We start from the raw sequence: 19,027 nt of genomic DNA on the forward strand, positions 1-19,027 counted from the left end.
CAATATCAAAGAGAGCCTCTTTTAGATTAAATATCTAATGATAACATTTGATCGAGAGGCATCACAAAGTTATCACTACGTAGCTTAGAACGATAAGTTGCAGGAACCTTTATCTATTGTTGATATAGTTTAATTCATCCTCCAGATCATGATAAAGCATCAGTAGCATATCAGCTGGTTGTTTTCTTACGGAGATATGATAAAATGTTTCTGATAAATAAGTGAAATGGGCTTTATTTATAAAATACCGCCTTTGATTAGCCACAAACATCGAAATTGTAAAATTTAATATACTTTCAATATTGAGTTTATGAACAGAATGTGTAACCGCCGGTATATTGACTCCATTCCTTTTGTCTGTAACGCAGAAAATTCATAGTTTCTTTACCACCAAAACGATTTTGCAAAGAAAGATTTATCTGGAATCGAACACGTTTCTTCAGTTACTGATACTACAACTCACAAAAAGGAATTATCATCATGATTATTTGATTCTACACTGATTTCACCCGGTTCTTCTCATATTGTTGTGATTTTCCAGAATCTTCGAATCCAATGTTCAATTTGCAAAATATGCTTTTTCGACAGATTCGTCTTTTAAAAGATGAACAAAACAGCTTCAACGAAATATTTTTGAAATACTCTTTTATCTGTTCACGAGATTTGGTGTTACCGGGTTCTGTAAATTCTAGCGTTTGTGCAGCACTTGGATGAAAACAGAAGATGTAATAGAATATGTGTTTTGAAATATAGAAGAGAAAAACGTTTGAACGCACAGTTTTACTATGTTAGAAGTCATGAAAAAAATTATAAACATTATTTGAGAAGGCGAATGAATACAAATTTGAACACTCTTTTCAATACTTAGTTATACGGACATGACAGTAATATTATTCAATACAAAGTGAAAAAGTAATCGTATTTGTATTTTTTCAACTGTTTGCAAAGGGAGATTCACATGAAACATATTCCCCGCATATGGTTGTACTCGCTAAACTCCGTTATCTCTCGAGTACTCACTCAACTGTGTTTAGCGCTCGTCTTTATCCAATGTGACTACTACGCACAAAAAAAGAATTAACATCATGTTTATGTAATTCTGCACTGATTTCATCCTGTTTCACTCAGATTGGTGTGATTGCCCATATTTGATAAATCGGTCGCTACCCATATTTCAAATATATATGTATATATATATACACAAAAAAATTGGTAAAAGTAAAGAAAATTTTATTCTCAAGTCAATGTTAAATATACGTAACAATTGGAAGACTTTTAAATGATAAAATTAAATATACGTAACAATTTGAAGAGTTTCAAAATGATAAAGTTTGCTTAGAAATATATTTTAAACTCTGTTGTTGCATAATTTGCGCAATTTTTCTGTTGAATCATTTACTTTCAAATTTTCCATGTTGAAGTTGTTTGTTTGATTCTGTGGATCTTATGTTAGGAAGTTCAACAAGCATTGAATGTTTTGTTTATCCTAATCCTTGTATTCATATATATATATATATATATGTATGCATATCACATAGGATAAATCGTCTTCAACTCTGTAAATTATACCAAAAAGCAGAAAATTGAAATATTTGATTTTCAATTGTTTAGGGACGTGTATTCAATAATCTACCGGTACTTGAAGTCATTTTCAGTCTGTGGGTATTGCTTTAACGATACCTACATTTTCATCTCTTCTTTCCAAGAATGATTGATATTCTATGATACTGTTTATACATTTTAGTCACGAGCGAGCATGCCAGTCTGCACGTTTGTTTTTATGTATTGGCGTAGAATGAGGCAATGAGAGCGCACTGGATGTGATAATTGCCATTGTAACACGAACAAGCTTCAAACGATTTTCAAGCTTCAATTTTCATTGGACTAAATATACATTATGTTTTCTATGTTATGTATAGGTGTCATGTATATTTTATTTTAGTTGGTAAATTTCAAAGATATTTTTACATATTTGCCGACAAAAAGTATTGGCCGGCTATCTTTTTGTCATGTTCACAGACTTAAAATATAATACTGTATATATTATACCCTCACCTCACGGCGCGGCTCAACGGGCTAAGCGTTAGGAATACGCTCGCCACCGCACCTCTAATTACTCTGCGTGGGTTCGCAGGTTCGATCCCATGCATGGATGGTTATGTGCGAGAAGATTGCTGGACTCCTCGCCGTCGTTGGGTGGTTCACTTAACCGCTGGTCGGTTACGGCTTCCTCCGCGACCAAGGCCATGCTTTCGAAAACAAACAATATAACTAATCCCATACCCGACTTGGAATGGTAACCGGACGAGAGGCCGTGGTTCGCCATATGGATAAGCCGTCTTATCGGCTTTCCTCTCCCCCGGAATAAATATGTAAATCCTATCCTATCCTAAAGTCGATCGTTCGTACGGCGCGTACCGGTAGCGGTTAAAGCGATTGGAAACTTGGAATAAAGAGTTTAGTTGATGAATCATTATTATACTGCCACTAATTTTGTTTTAATGGATTCGGAAGTGTGGGTAAAAGATAAAAGACGTAAAGAAGTAAAAGACAACTGATTCTAAAATAGTATTTGTACAAAAACATCACCGAGTGGAATAAATACATCTGATTTTCATTGACCCGGAACACGTAACCCTGTAACCATGGTTATTCTGTCCCTTGCATTATTTCTGGAATTGGATGTTATGTTTACCAAAGTGACTAGGCTAGGTTTCTAGTCACTTTGATGTTTACTGGCTTGGTACTGCCTGTACTTTAGTAGGCTAGTTCTGCAGTTGGTTTTCAGATCTCTGCAACTTAATGGTTGACACCAGACGTAACGTGAGACTGTAGGGGTAGAAATTACAGGTTTCTAGTCACTTTGATGTTTACTGGCTTGGTACTGCCTGTACTTTAGTAGGCTAGTTCTGCAGTTGGTTTTCAGATCTCTGCAACTTAATGGTTGACACCAGACGTAACGTGAGACTGTAGGGGTAGAAATTACAGGTTTCTAGTCACTTTGATGTTTACTGGCTTGGTACTGCCTGTACTTTAGTAGGCTAGTTCTGCAGTTGGTTTTCAGATCTCTGCAACTTAATGGTTGACACCAGACGTAACGTGAGACTGTAGGGGTAGAAATTACAGAAACCGTACAGTGCCGATATGATTATTATTGGCGCGGCGGTGTGGCTCAACGGGCTAAGCCAGTGGTTCTCAACCTGTGGTACGCGTACCACTGGTGGTACGCGGAAGATGATCAAGTGGTACGCGAGCAGCTTCAACTTATTGCAACAATTTACATTTTGAGTTGGCCAAAATATGCCGACAACGCTTTATCTTCCATACTGTATGTATCCGCTGAACAGCCTTTATGAATGTTTCCCCGGGCATCAATTTCCTTGTTTACTTCCGTATCCAGCAACAATCAGTAAACATTGCTTCGTTTTTGTAGTTTTGCGTGTTATTTTTCAATTTTCAGTTGCGTTTCAAAAAAAATTTGTGAATTAAAGATCTTAATTGTCATTATGTCTTTAAAAGAGCATTAATTTAATTGCTGTAATCAAAAATGAGTCTCGCAAATGCTGCGATAGACTAATCTAAACTAAGCTATCAGTGTCTATTTCGTCCGTCTTGCGAATTAGGTCACGAAGAATGTAGTTCCACATTATAAAATACTCCCATAGCGCGTGTCTTGTGCCATTGTTCTCCGCGCCAAAAAAAGGGGGCTTTTTTAGTGGCCAGAGTAAAAAACAGTAAAGTGGTACGCGGTTAGTAAAAGGTTGAGAACCACTGGGCTAAGCGTTAAGAATACACTCGCCACCGCACGCACCTCTAATTACTCTGCGTGGGTTCGAAGGGTTCGAATCCCATGCAGGGATGGTTATGTGCGAGAGGATTGCTGGACTCCTCGCCGTCGTTGGGTGGTTCACGTAACCGCTGGTCGGTTACGGCTTCCTCCACCACCAAGTCCATGCTTCCGAAAACAAACAATATGACTAATCCCATACCCGACTTGGAATGGGAATTGGACGAGAGGCCGTGGTTCGCCATATGGATAAGCCGTCTTATCGGCTTTCCTCTCCCCCGGGATAAATATGTAAATCCTATCCTATCCTGTAAATCCTATCCTATTACAATATTATGATGTCTGTACCTAGGGATGGCAATAGAAATAGGTTGCTCGATTTTAGGTAATCGTCTGCACGTTTTGAATGAAAGTTTGTATAGTTTTCTGAAGGGTTTATTACATCGTGCTGACATAATTTTTTGTTGACGGAGTCACAGGAGGGTTGGCATTGACTTATGCAAAAATTGTTATGCCCACTAGAAGTACTTGAAGTACGAAACTACACTAGACCCCTGCTTTTCAGCTGTTTTTATAACATCAACTATTAACATTTTTCAGACTACGTGCATATTATTATGAACATGCCTGTTGATGATGAAGCTCATACCATGTCTGAGCGTGAATTTTATGAGCTCAAACAAGAAGCAGCAAAATATTATACAAAGAATAAAGTACCTGAAAAGTTGGAAGAAATTTTAAATTCCATGTTTTATGAAAAACCAGATGATGTTTATGGAAGATTGGTAAGTTACTTCAGCTGTGTTAAAGCAGTAGATGACATTTTGACATTTGTCCAACCTTGAAACTCAACTTTGATGTCAAATTGTACAGATGTGTATTATATTCTGATATAAGATGATTTAGCTTTGAATGCTAAGCTCCTGATTTTCACGCCATACTAACAGTAAAATTTGCTCCACATCATGCACTTTAAATATAATATGAAAGTGTTTTATCTCAGTGTTAACATTATAAGTATACACAGTTGTGCGCTCAAACAATCTATTGCTGATTGAATGGCCAATTTGTACTCACACACAAGAATACACAAACGTATAATAATTGCTGCAATTCGCTGGTATATTTGAAGGCTGAGAATAGATTCGTAACAGGTAATTTGATCCATGGCAATGCAGATTACAAAATATTCGACTAATGGTAAAAATCTTACGTCAAACACTCAGAAGTGCAGGATGACAAAACTTCGAAGCTAGTTAAATAGTGCAATAATCTGACTATGTATCAAGTTTCAGCTCATTATGTATCTTAGTTATTTAATTTTTGACCAAACCTTTTGAAATTTTTAGGGGAATATTATGAATTTCTGCTTATTTTAAATATTTCCATATGAAATATACATAAATGACTAAATGTATTACTTCTTTATATTATTTTTTGTTCAGTCAAAGTATTTCGAAACCATGTCATTACCTTCTCAAATTTGTAAAATAAAATCAACAATTGTGATGGACAGCACCGGAAGTCCAGCAATATCTTGCCAAGTGTTTGGAATTGTAAGAAATGAAAGCAAGGTAATTGAATATTTTTTTTTCAGGGCTCATTTTGTGAATACCTAGCATATATTACTAATATATAGTGAAACCATTTTGTGAAACAGTATATTAATATCTTTTTCAATTTACTATTACCACTTAAAAGCAGATAGGCTTATAGTTTTATCACTGTGATGCCATGCTACATTAAAGAATATTTGAGTTTTTCTATATTATTATAATGTATTATTTTTAAATAAAAACTATGTATATGCAAACATTTGGATATACCAAAAACTAATGTCTCAATTTCTTTTTTTGCAATCCATTGAAGTCTAATGATAGACCGTTGTTAATGTTATTAATCATAATATAGGTTTTAGCATCATATGTTTTAATTCAAAGTACGGAACTCTCTGAAAAATCTCTTCCATGAATATTTTCCTACTATAAACTCAATTACTGATTGTGGAGTTGGGGTTTGACATGTTTTTATCGTGATTTGAATCAGAGCAAGAGTCTTTTTTAAAACTTGTGAGAGTCAATTGTTTGAATATTCTGAATCCGGATATGAATTTGATATAAAAGTTCAAATTTCTGACAGAAATTTCTGAGCAATTTCAACAGACAGATAGAACCTGTTTAAATAATACGCTATAAGTTTTTCTAATAAAATTTGTTTTAAATTTTTTCTAACCTAGAATTGGGAGCAGGTTTCATGGATAAAATCCATATTTTTGAGTTGAATTGATTTTCATATGGCTTCTAAGTCAGACTCTAGTATAAATTCTCCTTCAGTTCACGATCCTGATCACTGAACATTTTATATTTGTATTACAGCTATTATCATCAACAAGCATGTCAGTTGCACCTGAGTTATCTCTTCTGCCTGTCCCCCCACCTGAATCAGGTTTGAAATCTATTTTTTTTATATAGAAATACATCACCATATACCACATTAACTTTCATGTGAGAATACACAATATATTTCACTTTCAGGAATACTTTGTGATACTTGTATTTGATAAATATATTTGTGATACATCACACAGACAAAAATCCCTTTTGTAAAACACTATCATATGTGTGTCAAGGTTGATTAGATATCTATGTTATATTGTTCTCATCTATCTTAAACATAATTCTGCAGCGATTTTATAATAATTAAGAAAGACTTTGTGGAATGAAACAATTTCTACTTTTATTAATAGTTTTCAAGATTTATCTTGAAAGTGTTGATTTTCTTTTTTTTCAGATGAAAAAGAACCAACTAAAGAGAATATTGCATCATTGTGTTCAACATTTCTACAATCTACGCTATGTGACAAGTTGAATGGACTTTGTCCCATGGATCAAAGAGAAATTGACTATGTATTGAGGTAGCTCATTTTTCAGGGTTTTCTAAATTTTGTCAAATTAACCCAATACCTTGTAGCTTTGCTGTATTTATATAGGATAGGATTTACAGGATAGGATTTCTATGTTTAACACTGGTTAATCAATCATATGGTGAACCATGGCCTCTCGTCCGGTTTCCAGACCATGTCGGGTATGGGACCAGCGGTTACATGAACCACCCTATGGCGGCGAGGAGACCAACAAATATCACGCACATATTAAGCTCCACACAGGATTCAAACCAGTGAACCCGCGCAGGGTAATCGGGGGTGCGGTGGTGAGCGTGAGCCTAACGCTTAGCACAATGTGCCACATCGCCGAGCCTGTATATAAGTGTCCCTGAAGATTTTTTGTGGTAAACTAACAAATTAATTTGCAACAACATTTTGAATGAATCTACCTGAACATTCACATATTTAATTTAATATACCAATTTTTCAATTCATTACCTTTGTGGCATATAAAGTAAGCACTCAATGACGTGAGTCGTGATAGATTTTCAATGAATTCTTGTCTTTGGACTGTTGCAGAAAATGGATAGATGAGGAAGAAGACAAAGCACGACCAGCAGTAAATGTTGAAGTTGATGACAACAGAACCCCAACACCGTCCAGTGGTCCTAAAAAGAAGGCCCCATCTGCGAAAGGCAAGGGAAAGCAACCAGATAAACCAGTCCCTCCATATGAAGCTTTTGAATTCAGACTGCAGGGTGGTACTGCAGTTGCAACAGCATCACTAGCAGTTCTTGTAGCAGCTGCATCTTTTCTTGAAAAACCAGTATTTGATCATATGCACAATGTTGTCGATGCAACCAAACCAATCACATTCCCTGTACCAAGTATGAATATTATTAGTGGTGGGAAAACTTCACAAGGTGAGAAAATATCCTGCAATGGAAAAATTTTCAAGTATGCTAGTTTTAACAAACTATTATGATACATGAACAGATAATAAGCTGTCTAATTAACCCTTTTTAAGATAAAAATGAAAATGTCATTAATTGATAGAGCGCTATTCTTAGACAAACAGACAAAAGAGTGTAAAAATATTCATTTGATTGACACTACTTCAAGGTAGTGTCAAACAAGTTTTACTCGAAAAATATTTTAATGCCTGCAATGTCTTAAATTGTTTGATTAAGTTTATTTTGTTGTCAATTTATAAAAGATCAGTTTTAAAAAAAATTTCATAGGTTTGAGTCCATCATTTACTATGGCCGCCTTTTGAATATTTGAACTGGATTGAATGAAATACAAATGCAATACAACTGTTGCTGTAATCAGTGATAAGTCCACTAATTGCATCATAGCATTCAATCATAACTTTTTGTGCCATTTCGATTAAGTCAATAGCTATTGTTGTCCGTATTGCAGCACTTCTTTCTGCGTTTTAGGAAAACTCAACATCACTAAGAATATTTTTGTGATAACAAAGCCAGGATTGTCAATGGAAGACAGCGTACAAAAATTAACTCAAGTATTTCATCAAGTTGGGAAAATTCTTTCAGCTAAGGGGGTAACTTGAATATTTCATTTTTTAAGCTTTATAGAGTAGGTGTTTTCATGCATTGAGTAAGGGTTGTTAAATTTTGTCTCATTCTGAAATTCATTCTTACTGATTTCTTATTCACTTGGGCATTAGAGGAATCAAGTAAGATGTAAATTTAGCAGAATTGTCTCTAGCAGTTTCAATTAATTTATATCAATTGACTCAATTGTAGAGTGTCCAAAAATAAATGAAACCCACAAAATTGGTATGTATGTTGCGTATTTTCAGTATTGATGGAAAAATAAATTACTGATTACTGGTAATCGGATGGAAGGATTTCTTTTTTTCGGGACACCCTGTACATCAACGACTTCTGTGGAGTCATTTCCCTGGGTTCCTTGAGAATTAAGATCTTGCTACAGATAGTAAGATTTGTATTATGTGTAAATATATCCCATTGGATACAGGAACTTCAATTTATGTTTGAAATTTGATTATACAATGTCATTATTAACACATTTTAATTTCCTATTACAGCCGGCCCCACCTATTGGAATAACTGGTGGTTATCAACCAAGCTTTGAAAAAATTGAGCAACCACTTGATTTGTTGCAAGAAGCAGGAACTGCACTGGGATTAAATGCTGGGCAAGACATTTTTATTGGAATTGAATGCGCCGCACATGAGGTTTTTGACTATGTGAGCTATTTCTTAGATCCAGGAAGCAAACAATGTATCTGAAACGAATAGCAGTTTAAATTTTCCATACCTGACATGGACTGGTGTTGTGATGTGAGGCATTCATTGTTGGCAATATGATTAGACCATCTCATTATTTTTCTCTTTTGTCAGAATAAATATGAAAACCTATCCACTATAATAAAATCTCTGTTAGGATGTGATAGATATAATCATGCTAGAGTTAGACTGAGATGATGAACAACATGAAAGGTAATTTGTTTAAACATAATGTATACTCTCAAGTCAAATTATGTGTTACTGGCTTAATAGTTGACACGTTATGCTAAGCTTAATTTGACTACCTAATATACATCACTATATACCACATATACACTATATACTGAATTTAGGTTGTGTACCAGGTTAGGATTCAGGACCAGGTTGTGCGACATCTTGGTGCGCATACCTCAGGAGTACCCAAAAAAGTAATAATCTTTAGGTGCTGAAAAAATGTAGCTTAACGCTCCATATGTTCACACTGTTTAGATTGTCATATTCATAATATTAGCGATTCAATAATGATAATAATCTTAGTTGAATAATAAATTTGTTTGCAGAGTAAAGGAAAGTATGAAATCATGACAGGATCCCTGAAATCAGCAGATGAATTGGTTGATTATTACAAAGATATTATAACAAGATATCCAGCTATTATTGCACTTGTTGATCCATTCAGAAAAGAAGACAGAGAACAATGGCCAAAATGCTGTGAATTGCTATCAGAAAAGTAATTTTTAATTCATTTTCTTCGCAGATTTCAAGTCTTTAAAGACATGGCAGTTCACATGTATATCTTTTTATTGCAGAAAAATTTGCAGATAAATAAACCTGGTATTCTTGGGGAATGGTATGCTTGATATATTTGGGATTTTCATATGTATTATCACTCTGAAAAAAAATCTCTACATGCAGTCTCTGATATGTAAAGAGATACAACTTTTGGGAGTAATCTGGTTCTGCATTGCCTACTCAGTTTATTACACACTGAATTAAGTGGTGGACGTGGTTTGGAAAATTCAATTTTGTTCCTTTATGGTTTTTACTATTTAGCAATGTTCAAATCACAAATGTAACATTCCATTTCTACATATTTCACAACTGTGTCCCTAAAACTGTTAAATCCTGTTTTTAGATGTTTTATAATAGGCAGTGATCATATTTATGGATCAACACATGCTGTGAATGCATCAGCTTTTGAAATCAGACCTTCCAGTGGTTTAATGTTCAATATGGGAGGTCGTGTCACACTAACTGATATAACAGAAACTACAAAAGCTGTTCATGAGAGAAAAGGAATCGCAATATTTGGATCCCCTGCTGGAGATGTTTGTAATGCTGTGTTTAGTGATCTGGTAAGTGTATTTTAGCAATTTTCATTTTGGGGGTCATTTCGGACGACATACACATAGTTTAGTTTGTTTACAGTAATATTACATGAAGGAATGTATAGCTCCTTCAAATTGTGGGTATGTATAGCTTCTTCATCAGTGATGCCTCTTTTGATTGCCTAAAAAGAGTGATCTGAAGGTTTTAGTATCTCAATATTTGTCTGTGAGCAATTTTACTTGTAATTCATTTGTCTGGCCAGCGATTTATTTAGTGTTAGGATAGGATTTTTATATTTATCCAGGGTGAGGAAAGCCAAGAAGACGGCTTAATTATATGTCGTACCATCGACTATGGTTCGCTTATCTGCTCATAACGGGTATGGTATTGGTTAACCAGGTACTACTTGTTTCAGGTGTTTATAGTGAAGGAAGTCCTAGCCAGCCCACAATTACATGAACCACATTACGACGGCAAAAAGTACAGCAATCCTCTCGCATGTCAATCGAATCTTCCCCGCTTCACGGATTTCGAACCTGCAAAGGTTCTACGGTGTGATGGCAATTCTTTTCTTTGCGCTTAGCACGAGTTGCCAGTATCTTTTTTCCTATTAAGTCTGTGACAATTTCTTCTGTTATCAAATTCTTTCTAATTGCTCGGTTTCAAAGTGTTAGTTTACAGGGAATCGCTTAAACGAATAACTTTTGTACTTTTATTTGACACTCTTTCCTACGATCTTTCAGGCCGTGGGTTTAGATTGTGATGTTGTGAGATTTGGAGCACCATGCCGAGGTGAAAATATCGAGCGAATAAATAGATTGATTGAAATCGAGAGATATGCGAAAGATAATGAAATCAGGTTTGAACTTTATCAATACAACAGTATTGTACCTAAATTTTACACTGACTAATTGGGATGTTAACTTTCTGATGGTACTTTTTTGAAATTTTTAAAGTCATGTTCGCAAAAGCATAAACTAGTTTGACTTAAATTTTGCTTTTAAATCCGATTTGATAATGCGCAGAACGCTTGGGGCTGTACAAGCAATTTAATTCAGAATTTTGATTTTTTTTTTAAGAAAGCTTTCGAAATTCGTAGAACACCGACTTTTGAATTCTACCCCTCCAGGTGGACGACAACTTGTTTTAGGTGATTTTTCATGTTTTAGCTTCAACTATCATCCAGCATTTGTCTTCCCTTTCATTCGACCTCCTTCACCTCAACTAAATGAAGATGACAACGATCAACAACCGCCAAGTAACATGTCAACAACTGCGTCAGCAGATACAAAATCGAAGAAAAAATAATTTTCATATTTATTTTTTACCTTTTATTATGAAATCTGCACTTACCATCCATATCAATGACTATTCGCCCCGTATCATTCGGTTCATACATCGTACGAAAAATAATAAATTCATCAATAGTTTATGATTGGACCGAGTGAGATCGATGATATCTCCTTTTACCCAAGTTTATTGCACTTACGATGTTTTACCCAATTGTTATCAAGCATGAATGCGATATACGATTTTCAACGCTCTGATATTATGCTTGGCGAACGATATATTTAAACACATTCTTGGCTATTTATGTTATGAAAATTTTGAAAAGCGGAAATATAAATTTAACTTTTCCTATAAGTTGTATATCGATATGGCATTGTTCTTTTCTATCTCGACGGAAACTCGCAGTTACCTATACAGGAGGGGGCGAATCTCGTTCTCGTGTATGCCTCGGTTATGAGGATGGTTTCCATGAATTCAAATATTCCATGAATTCAAACAAATTTTCAATCCTGAGTGTGTAAATATTTTTAAAATAGTTTCATTTGTGCTACCTGTCACAGAAACATCAGCGTATTTGAAGCTTGATATTTCTACATATGTCGAGTTTAGCCAGTTAATTTAAAACTTTGGGGATATGTGTCATAGTGTCCTTTAATGAAATTTGGCAAAGTTGGCAACCCTACTCGTGCATCAGTGTGTTCAACTTCAGTCAATTGTTTTATTAGTCAGAAAATACATGACGAAAGTTATGCAAAAAATAATAAAGTAAGTAACATTGCAACAATAACAGTAAATCCAAATATGGGATGATAATTGGCGCAACGGAGTCTGATTTGAGGCTATTTAGCCGAACAGTGTTTTGCTGATCCAATAGCAAAATCAGATACAATCCATCCTGTAGTATAAAGGCTATATAAAATCGTACGTGGCTGTAATATCCAACTTGAAGTTAAGTTACGAATACACCCAACCGTCGAACATCATATGGAACAAATACCAGCGTTTTACCACCACTGATCATTTGAGAGAACTTCTGGTAAGATTTTACTTGTTACCGGTATACATAAATATGGCAAGTTTCGGTAGGCTAGCAAAGCGTGAATGTGATACGCAAACGTAATTGTTTGACTCTCATGTTCAATTTTGTGAAAAGTTTTATATTGTCTGGATCATTATTATTATATCACCATTTTTCGTCAGAATGCTGTTTCAAAAACTTTCAACGAGGCGACAACGGTAGGGTCCTGTTAAAAAAGAAAAAATATATATGATGACACCGATCCACGAAACAAGTTGCAAAAAATGAACAGACCATTTGTATTGCAATAACATAAACGTTGTAACAGTATTGTTGGAATTGGCTTCATGATGGCATTTTACTAAAGTTTAGATTGAACTAAGGCCGGGTTTATTGTCAATTTTTATCACTGAAATGTTAGAATGTTATATGCATCAATTCGGGACTCGGTCACCAAAAAAACATGGTGGGTCAGCAGTTTGCCATCCCTGATACCGGCCTCTATGAAGTACTTTGTGTCTATTTGAATGTAAAATGTTATCAAAATCACGTGAGCTGTGGAGATAACAAGAACTATATAGCCTACAAGCCGCCCATGTTATAAATATGACAGTTCGACAAACGCCGGGTTTATTTGAATCTGGCTGTATACATACCTAACACTTACGTGAACTCAACTAAAGCAGTATTCATAAAATATGCATGTTTTTGCCCCCAAATCTAGGCCAAATCTTGAGCATAAGTCTTGCTAGAAACAAGAAGAAACTGATAGCGGTTCCACTAAAACACATTCAGTTGCTATTAAGCGATTTCTACCTGTTTATTACTCGACATTTCACTCCTTATAACTTTCCATTTGGCTCTCAAATTATTTGAATTAAAGAAAAAAAACAAGTTTGTACAGGTGAACTTGAATTCATGCATGCCTCGCCTATCTTGTTTTCTATTTGCCTTATTTGTGTTGATGAATTAGGAAAAGCGAAATTTGATTGTGTGACCCTACATTCTATGCCAATACCACATAACAGTGTCCAAAGAAAACGTTATCTTATGTACGAACGTCTGTGCTGGGTACATCAACAATTATATACTACTTTCATTTGTGTAAAAAAAGAATTGGAATATATTTTACGTAGCTATCCCCATTGTGTAAGTCATCATAGATGTAACTGCCAAATATGAAAGTATAGGTCGCAAGCGTTTTTTAAAGTTGTCAAACTGCTATCTCAGGGATTTAATATTATAATATTTATCACTCGACATAATAATATCTTCATATAGTTCGACATTTTACCATCGATGGAATAGAATATTTTTTCAGTCATACGCAGTCAAAAAGTGCTAAAGAAAACTCACTCCAGCGCCGAATTGTAAAAATTTATGCAATGTATATTGCGGAACTAGATAGGATAGTTGACAGGATCTTTTTGATACATACGAATATTTTATAGATATAGCAGGCTAGTTAATTTTGACGCCATTTTCTTATAAATGTGAACAATGAAAAACTGAGGATTCATAATTTTTAACCAAAAATTTATTTCATACTGAATCATGCTTTGTTGCACAGTACAAGATACTAAGATAGTATCACAAAACCGATTTCTCACGCAACATAGTCCGACCCAAATATTTGTTTGAGATCAGGTGTCCTTCACGTACTTCAAGTATTTGCAAAAACAAATCATTGTACTTTCGATTTTGTGAAACGAAAAATACCGCAAACGATGTGAAACATTTATACGACAATACGTATGAGCAAATATAACGAAAATACGACAATTGTTACTTACTCTACTGCATGCCTCTACAAATTCTGGATATGTAACGTAGCCATCATTGTTTTGATCCAATTTACGGAAGACGCGATTTGCATGTTCCATGTATGAATAAACAGGTGAGGATTCGTCATCTTCAGACCCTGTCAGCGAATATACCGACTTCACAATATCTTGCATTTCCTAAATACGGAATAGCTTCAATTAAAAGATAAAGTACTTCAAATTGCGATACGTCGGTCAGCATTAGTTAGAACTTATTCCAATTAAAGTAGGCTATCCTATGCTACCAGCCTATCTATTTATATCAGCAAGATGGATATATATTAGCCAATACAAAGAAAAACATTATAAAGGTTTTCGTTATTCTAAAAACACGTGCATAATACTAAAGCGTTTTTCAATAAATATTGAGTTGTCTCCCAACGATAAAATATATTAATACCGTATGTACATGGAATGAAAATCTAGATTCATCGTGTTATCAAAATCTCACATTTTGCGTCCTTACCAGACTCAAAGATATGTTTAGAATTTGACGAAAATACCGCTCTAACTGAAAACACAAATTTCATGAGGAGTATGTATATGACATGTTGGTAATATTTCGAGCAATATCAATCTCGATCGAATAAATATTTCAAAATACACGACAAGTATATATATATAAAACACCGCTTTCCATAAAAATTCTCGTTTCAAATGTTGAAAATCAATTATGTCTAAAATTCACTGTTATGTCGAATCAAATATTCAACGATAAAACAAATGTTTGACAACAGAAACAGGTAATTTGATTTTTTTATTTACTAACGAAATGAAAATATTTGGCGTCATTAAAAGAGCGCTTACATCCGTTTAGTGAAAAATAATTCACTTACTTCGCGGCTGACTTGCTCCTAACGTAATTTTTTGTCATTTTAGAAAATCGATAAACGTCTGGGAGGCGAAACGTGTCATTTCATCGGAGAAACTGTTTCAGTATTTGATATTCGAACAAAAAATAAATAAGATATGCCAATGACTCTGCAATCGTGTTTTTTTTTTCATTTTCTTACCGAATTTTCAAATTTCAAGTTAGACATAAAAAGATAAAACAAAGTCACGCATGGATGATGACCAAATAAATGCAAAATATTAGAAGCTTTTCTAGGGTTAGAGCAAAGACGAAGTCATTTCTAAGTTTAACTTTAATTAAATATTACTATTATTATAATTTACAGAAGCGTGGCAAAAAATGGCAGTCGATAATACACAAGTGCGTCATTCATAACAATACATTGCGAACGGAGATAATAAAGTTCATTCGATGTGAATGCGAAATATTACGGGTGACGTACATGAAGCCATAAAAATTAAGATACAGATTTGCGCCAATAAGAATACTATTATTTTTCCTTGGATAAAGTAAGCTCTTACATTTTAGAAGCTACCCAGATCATGAAACAAATTCGAAATCTAAGGTATATAATTCCTGCGACTGCGACAGTTGATTTTCTGGAAGAGCAGAATTAAGATTTAGAACTTTCAAATTCCAATATAATGGCTCATTTTATTGAGGCTTTGTCACAGGCTGATAATCACGAGTATAAATTATACTTATACCTCTTTCGTGATAAATCCGTCATGATTGATATCATAAAGTTTGAAAATCCATTGTAATTTTTCTTCAAACTTTCCACGAAGAAGAGAAGATAGAGACATCACAAAATCCTGAAAACAATATAGGTTGTTCTTGTCATGTGCGTACCCACGTTACTTTATTCACTTACCTAATTCTTATCGTATATGGTCAAGATATTACCCAGTTTTATATAACTTGATTCCCAAATTTTGACTCAATCGGTATTTACGAATTGCTCACAAAAAAAGAGAATAACATAGAGAAAAGTTTGCAGTTTTAAAATCATTATGTAGTAACGACAAATAATAATCCAACTAGATTTTTCTTGTTGGCTACCATTTCTCAAAATGAAGTATTGGAAAAAGTTTATAACTTTACTAACACGATATATTATGAAAATGTATTTAAAATCCCGTATCGTGATGGTAAACAAGACGTTTTGCATTTTTATTGAAAGAGATAGTTTGTCTAAAAATTGGAAAATCTGACCCTTAGCTTCGAAAAACTTCGAATATAATTATGAAAAATTTAACGTATTAGTGACTTTAATATCGGAAAAACTTAGAAAGTGTGTATGACAGTAAATATAATGGCGTCTTGCAGTGATGAGTTTTAATTTTGTAAAAATTATACTACAGAAAGGGATCATGCAATCTGTCTAAATTCTGCAAATTGGCTGAAAATGTAGGTAAAAAATGCAGGGTTAAAATTGGAGTAATTTGTAGTAAGAGTGTAAATTTTTACGGTCAAGGATTTTTAAAAGGAAAATAGGAATATTGAAATCAACGTTTCGCAAACACTAAATATATATAACATCTATAAGTCTATTTTGAAGGAAATGGAAATTGAAGATGTTCAAAAGTAGGCTACGTGTTTATATGTCTGTACATTCAAGTTTTACAGCCATTTACATTTGAGTATTGATTTCCATTTCAAATCAACTAACATAGACCTAAACTAAATTTTTTGCGCTTTGCTGATTTTAATAATTTATATAAAGAATATGAGAACATTTGCTTCATTTTTAAACAAGTCATTTATCGATGGATGTCCAAATACTTTTATAAGGCATTGCTTATTTTTCTATTCTATTTTCTATATAATTCGTTTTATTTTTCTATACTGAAAACTATATATTTCTATCACATGTACTGGTTTTTCATCATTTTACCAGAATTTCTCAAGTCAGGGCCATTTGCACTCACTCAAAAGTAGAGATTTATCTACGAGGAAAGTTGCAAATTAAAAGTTTTCAAGCTGTATATATCGTATGGGTTTAAGCAGAAATTCAGTATACCGAACTTTTGCGCAATTCTAATAGTACAGCCACCGGAGTGGGGAAGAACTATTAACAATATGTATTCAAGTTGTATTCTTATAAATAAAAATATCAATGTCAGATTTCTATAGACAAAATATGAAGTGCGAAGTCGATGCGAAGTGGTGAATTTCTGAGAAACGTTTGAAATTGCACTTTTTTGAGGCTACAATGAGCTATTCACATTTAAAGACTAAACACGTCTCAGTGCTAGAAAACGAATTGCCCGTCCTGATTTCTATCTAGGCTAAGGCTATATTTCAATAGCATGACATGCCCATAAAAAGGATTTTATTGATCATTCCAAACAGGATCTTGTGAAACCAGTTTCTCTAGCAATTCTTACCTCGAAACAAATATAACCTTCTTGATTGTCATCAAAAGCGTTGAACAGATAATGCGCATACATATTGGAATCTGTGAAAATATGGGAGTAAACACTTTTACAAATATGTTAATTGACCAAAATAACGAGTCACGTGATGCCTTGTAAAGTGGTTTATAGATACACAACAAAATACAAATATATTTATAAGTACATTTCGAATACAATATGTTCCAATTAAAATCAATATTATCATGGAAGGACGGTAATATCTATATAATTACTGGTCAATTAAAAATATCATCCATGACCATTATATAGCACAAAAGGTCTTATGTCCCAAAATATTCATGGTAATCTTGGTTGAGTTTGTTCTGGTTGTTTCATAATAGTAAATTGAATCACAGTGCATCGAATATGGGAAAGATAGAGATCTAAAGAAATGAGATCTTCATTCTCTTCAAAATCATTATTCTGCCTTATTAATATTTAATAAATTTCCTTGTGATGTTTCATATCTTTGCAATAAACAGAACTAAGATAAATCTCTTGTAAAAATAAAGGTACTTAAACGAGAAAATATATCAATTTATCACAGTAAAACATTCTCACCTCCAGAAGGAAAAAATTGCGAATAAATAGACTTAAAAGTATCTTCGTATACCACACCCGATGGACATTCCTGAAAAGGAACATGAAAATGTGAGCGACTTAAATATTTGTGTCCGAAATTTCATGTAATTAATGCTCATTTTTGATTTTTCATTTGTAAATTCAGCACGCAGTATTTTACTCAGTCACTCAGCAGCACATTACTGAAATGAATTACATATATTTCACAAATGTTTCAGAAGTAAAGATCTTTAATATCTCAACCGCACAAATTTGTTCATTTTCTTAAAATCTCACCATGCTTTTTGCTACTAAAAATAACCAAAATTTATCCATTCCTATTTTGAATTGAAAATACTAAAATACGGTACTTACATTTTTAAATGTCCGATACATCGACTTGAGCTCTTCTTTAGTAAATTTAGTTGTTTGAGTAAGGGAACTCAAACTATGTGGAACGTAACGTATTGGACCGTACTCAACTTCATCACCTTCGGCATCTTAATTTAAAATATTATCATTTTTAATTATATTGTTGCAACAACGCATTGATTTGAGGTATAGTAGACATGGTAAATCAAAACACCTCATGGTGAATATATGTCCCCAACCGTCATTTGAAAAGTCGGCGCTCCAGAAGTGTATGTACCAATATGGAGGTAACTAATTTTGTTCTCTTACTTTACATCAAGTCGTGTAAAGAGACTGAAACCTATGAGCAGGGGGTATATTTACTTGGGTAACACAGACAGTCCCCGAACTCGTAATAGAAATAAAATAAGGAAAA

At 33.9% G+C, this 19,027-nt stretch overlaps 2 protein-coding genes across 5 annotated transcripts in view; one reads left to right on the forward strand and one right to left on the reverse strand.

The window, feature by feature from the left end:
* The first annotated feature begins 4,365 nt into the window (after positions 1-4,365).
* On the forward strand, positions 4,366-11,931 carry LOC120339436 (enolase 4-like). The gene is made up of 11 exons (XM_039407560.2): positions 4,366-4,572; positions 5,233-5,361; positions 6,163-6,232; positions 6,578-6,701; positions 7,251-7,594; positions 8,114-8,235; positions 8,746-8,907; positions 9,507-9,676; positions 10,082-10,301; positions 11,019-11,134; positions 11,445-11,931. The coding sequence occupies exons 1-11, from the start codon at positions 4,405-4,407 to the stop codon at positions 11,581-11,583; spliced, it is 1,764 nt and encodes a 587-aa protein (XP_039263494.2). The 5' UTR covers positions 4,366-4,404; the 3' UTR covers positions 11,584-11,931.
* A 332-nt stretch (positions 11,932-12,263) lies between these two features.
* The window catches only part of LOC120339437 (calsenilin-like), a 33,279-nt gene continuing 26,515 nt past the window's right edge, over positions 12,264-19,027 (reverse strand). For all 4 annotated transcript variants that reach the window (XM_078116124.1, XM_039407562.2, XM_039407564.2 and 1 more), the window contains exons 2-7: positions 18,616-18,740; positions 18,241-18,310; positions 17,650-17,720; positions 15,967-16,074; positions 14,377-14,544; positions 12,264-12,809 (exon numbers count right to left, since the gene is read on the reverse strand). In XM_078116124.1, the coding sequence (XP_077972250.1) occupies positions 12,762-12,809; positions 14,377-14,544; positions 15,967-16,074; positions 17,650-17,720; positions 18,241-18,310; positions 18,616-18,740 (590 nt within the window). In that variant the 3' untranslated portion in view covers positions 12,264-12,761. The remainder of the gene's footprint in view (positions 12,810-14,376; positions 14,545-15,966; positions 16,075-17,649; positions 17,721-18,240; positions 18,311-18,615; positions 18,741-19,027) is intronic.

This window comes from Styela clava, chromosome 9, assembly GCF_964204865.1.
Source record: "Styela clava chromosome 9, kaStyClav1.hap1.2, whole genome shotgun sequence".
In the NCBI taxonomy this organism is placed as follows: Eukaryota; Metazoa; Chordata; class Ascidiacea; order Stolidobranchia; family Styelidae; genus Styela; species Styela clava.

What these genes read in the sequence shown, in the direction of transcription:
- LOC120339436 (XM_039407560.2), top strand. Translation starts at nt 4,405, where the DNA reads ATGAACATGCCTGTTGATGATGAAGCTCATACCATGTCTGAGCGTGAA. An exon ending in GAAATTGACTATGTATTGAG is followed by an intron (nt 6,702 to 7,250) that starts GTAGCTCATTTT and finishes GGACTGTTGCAG; the next exon opens with AAAATGGATAGATGAGGAAG. An exon ending in ATGCTGTGTTTAGTGATCTG is followed by an intron (nt 10,302 to 11,018) that starts GTAAGTGTATTT and finishes ACGATCTTTCAG; the next exon opens with GCCGTGGGTTTAGATTGTGA.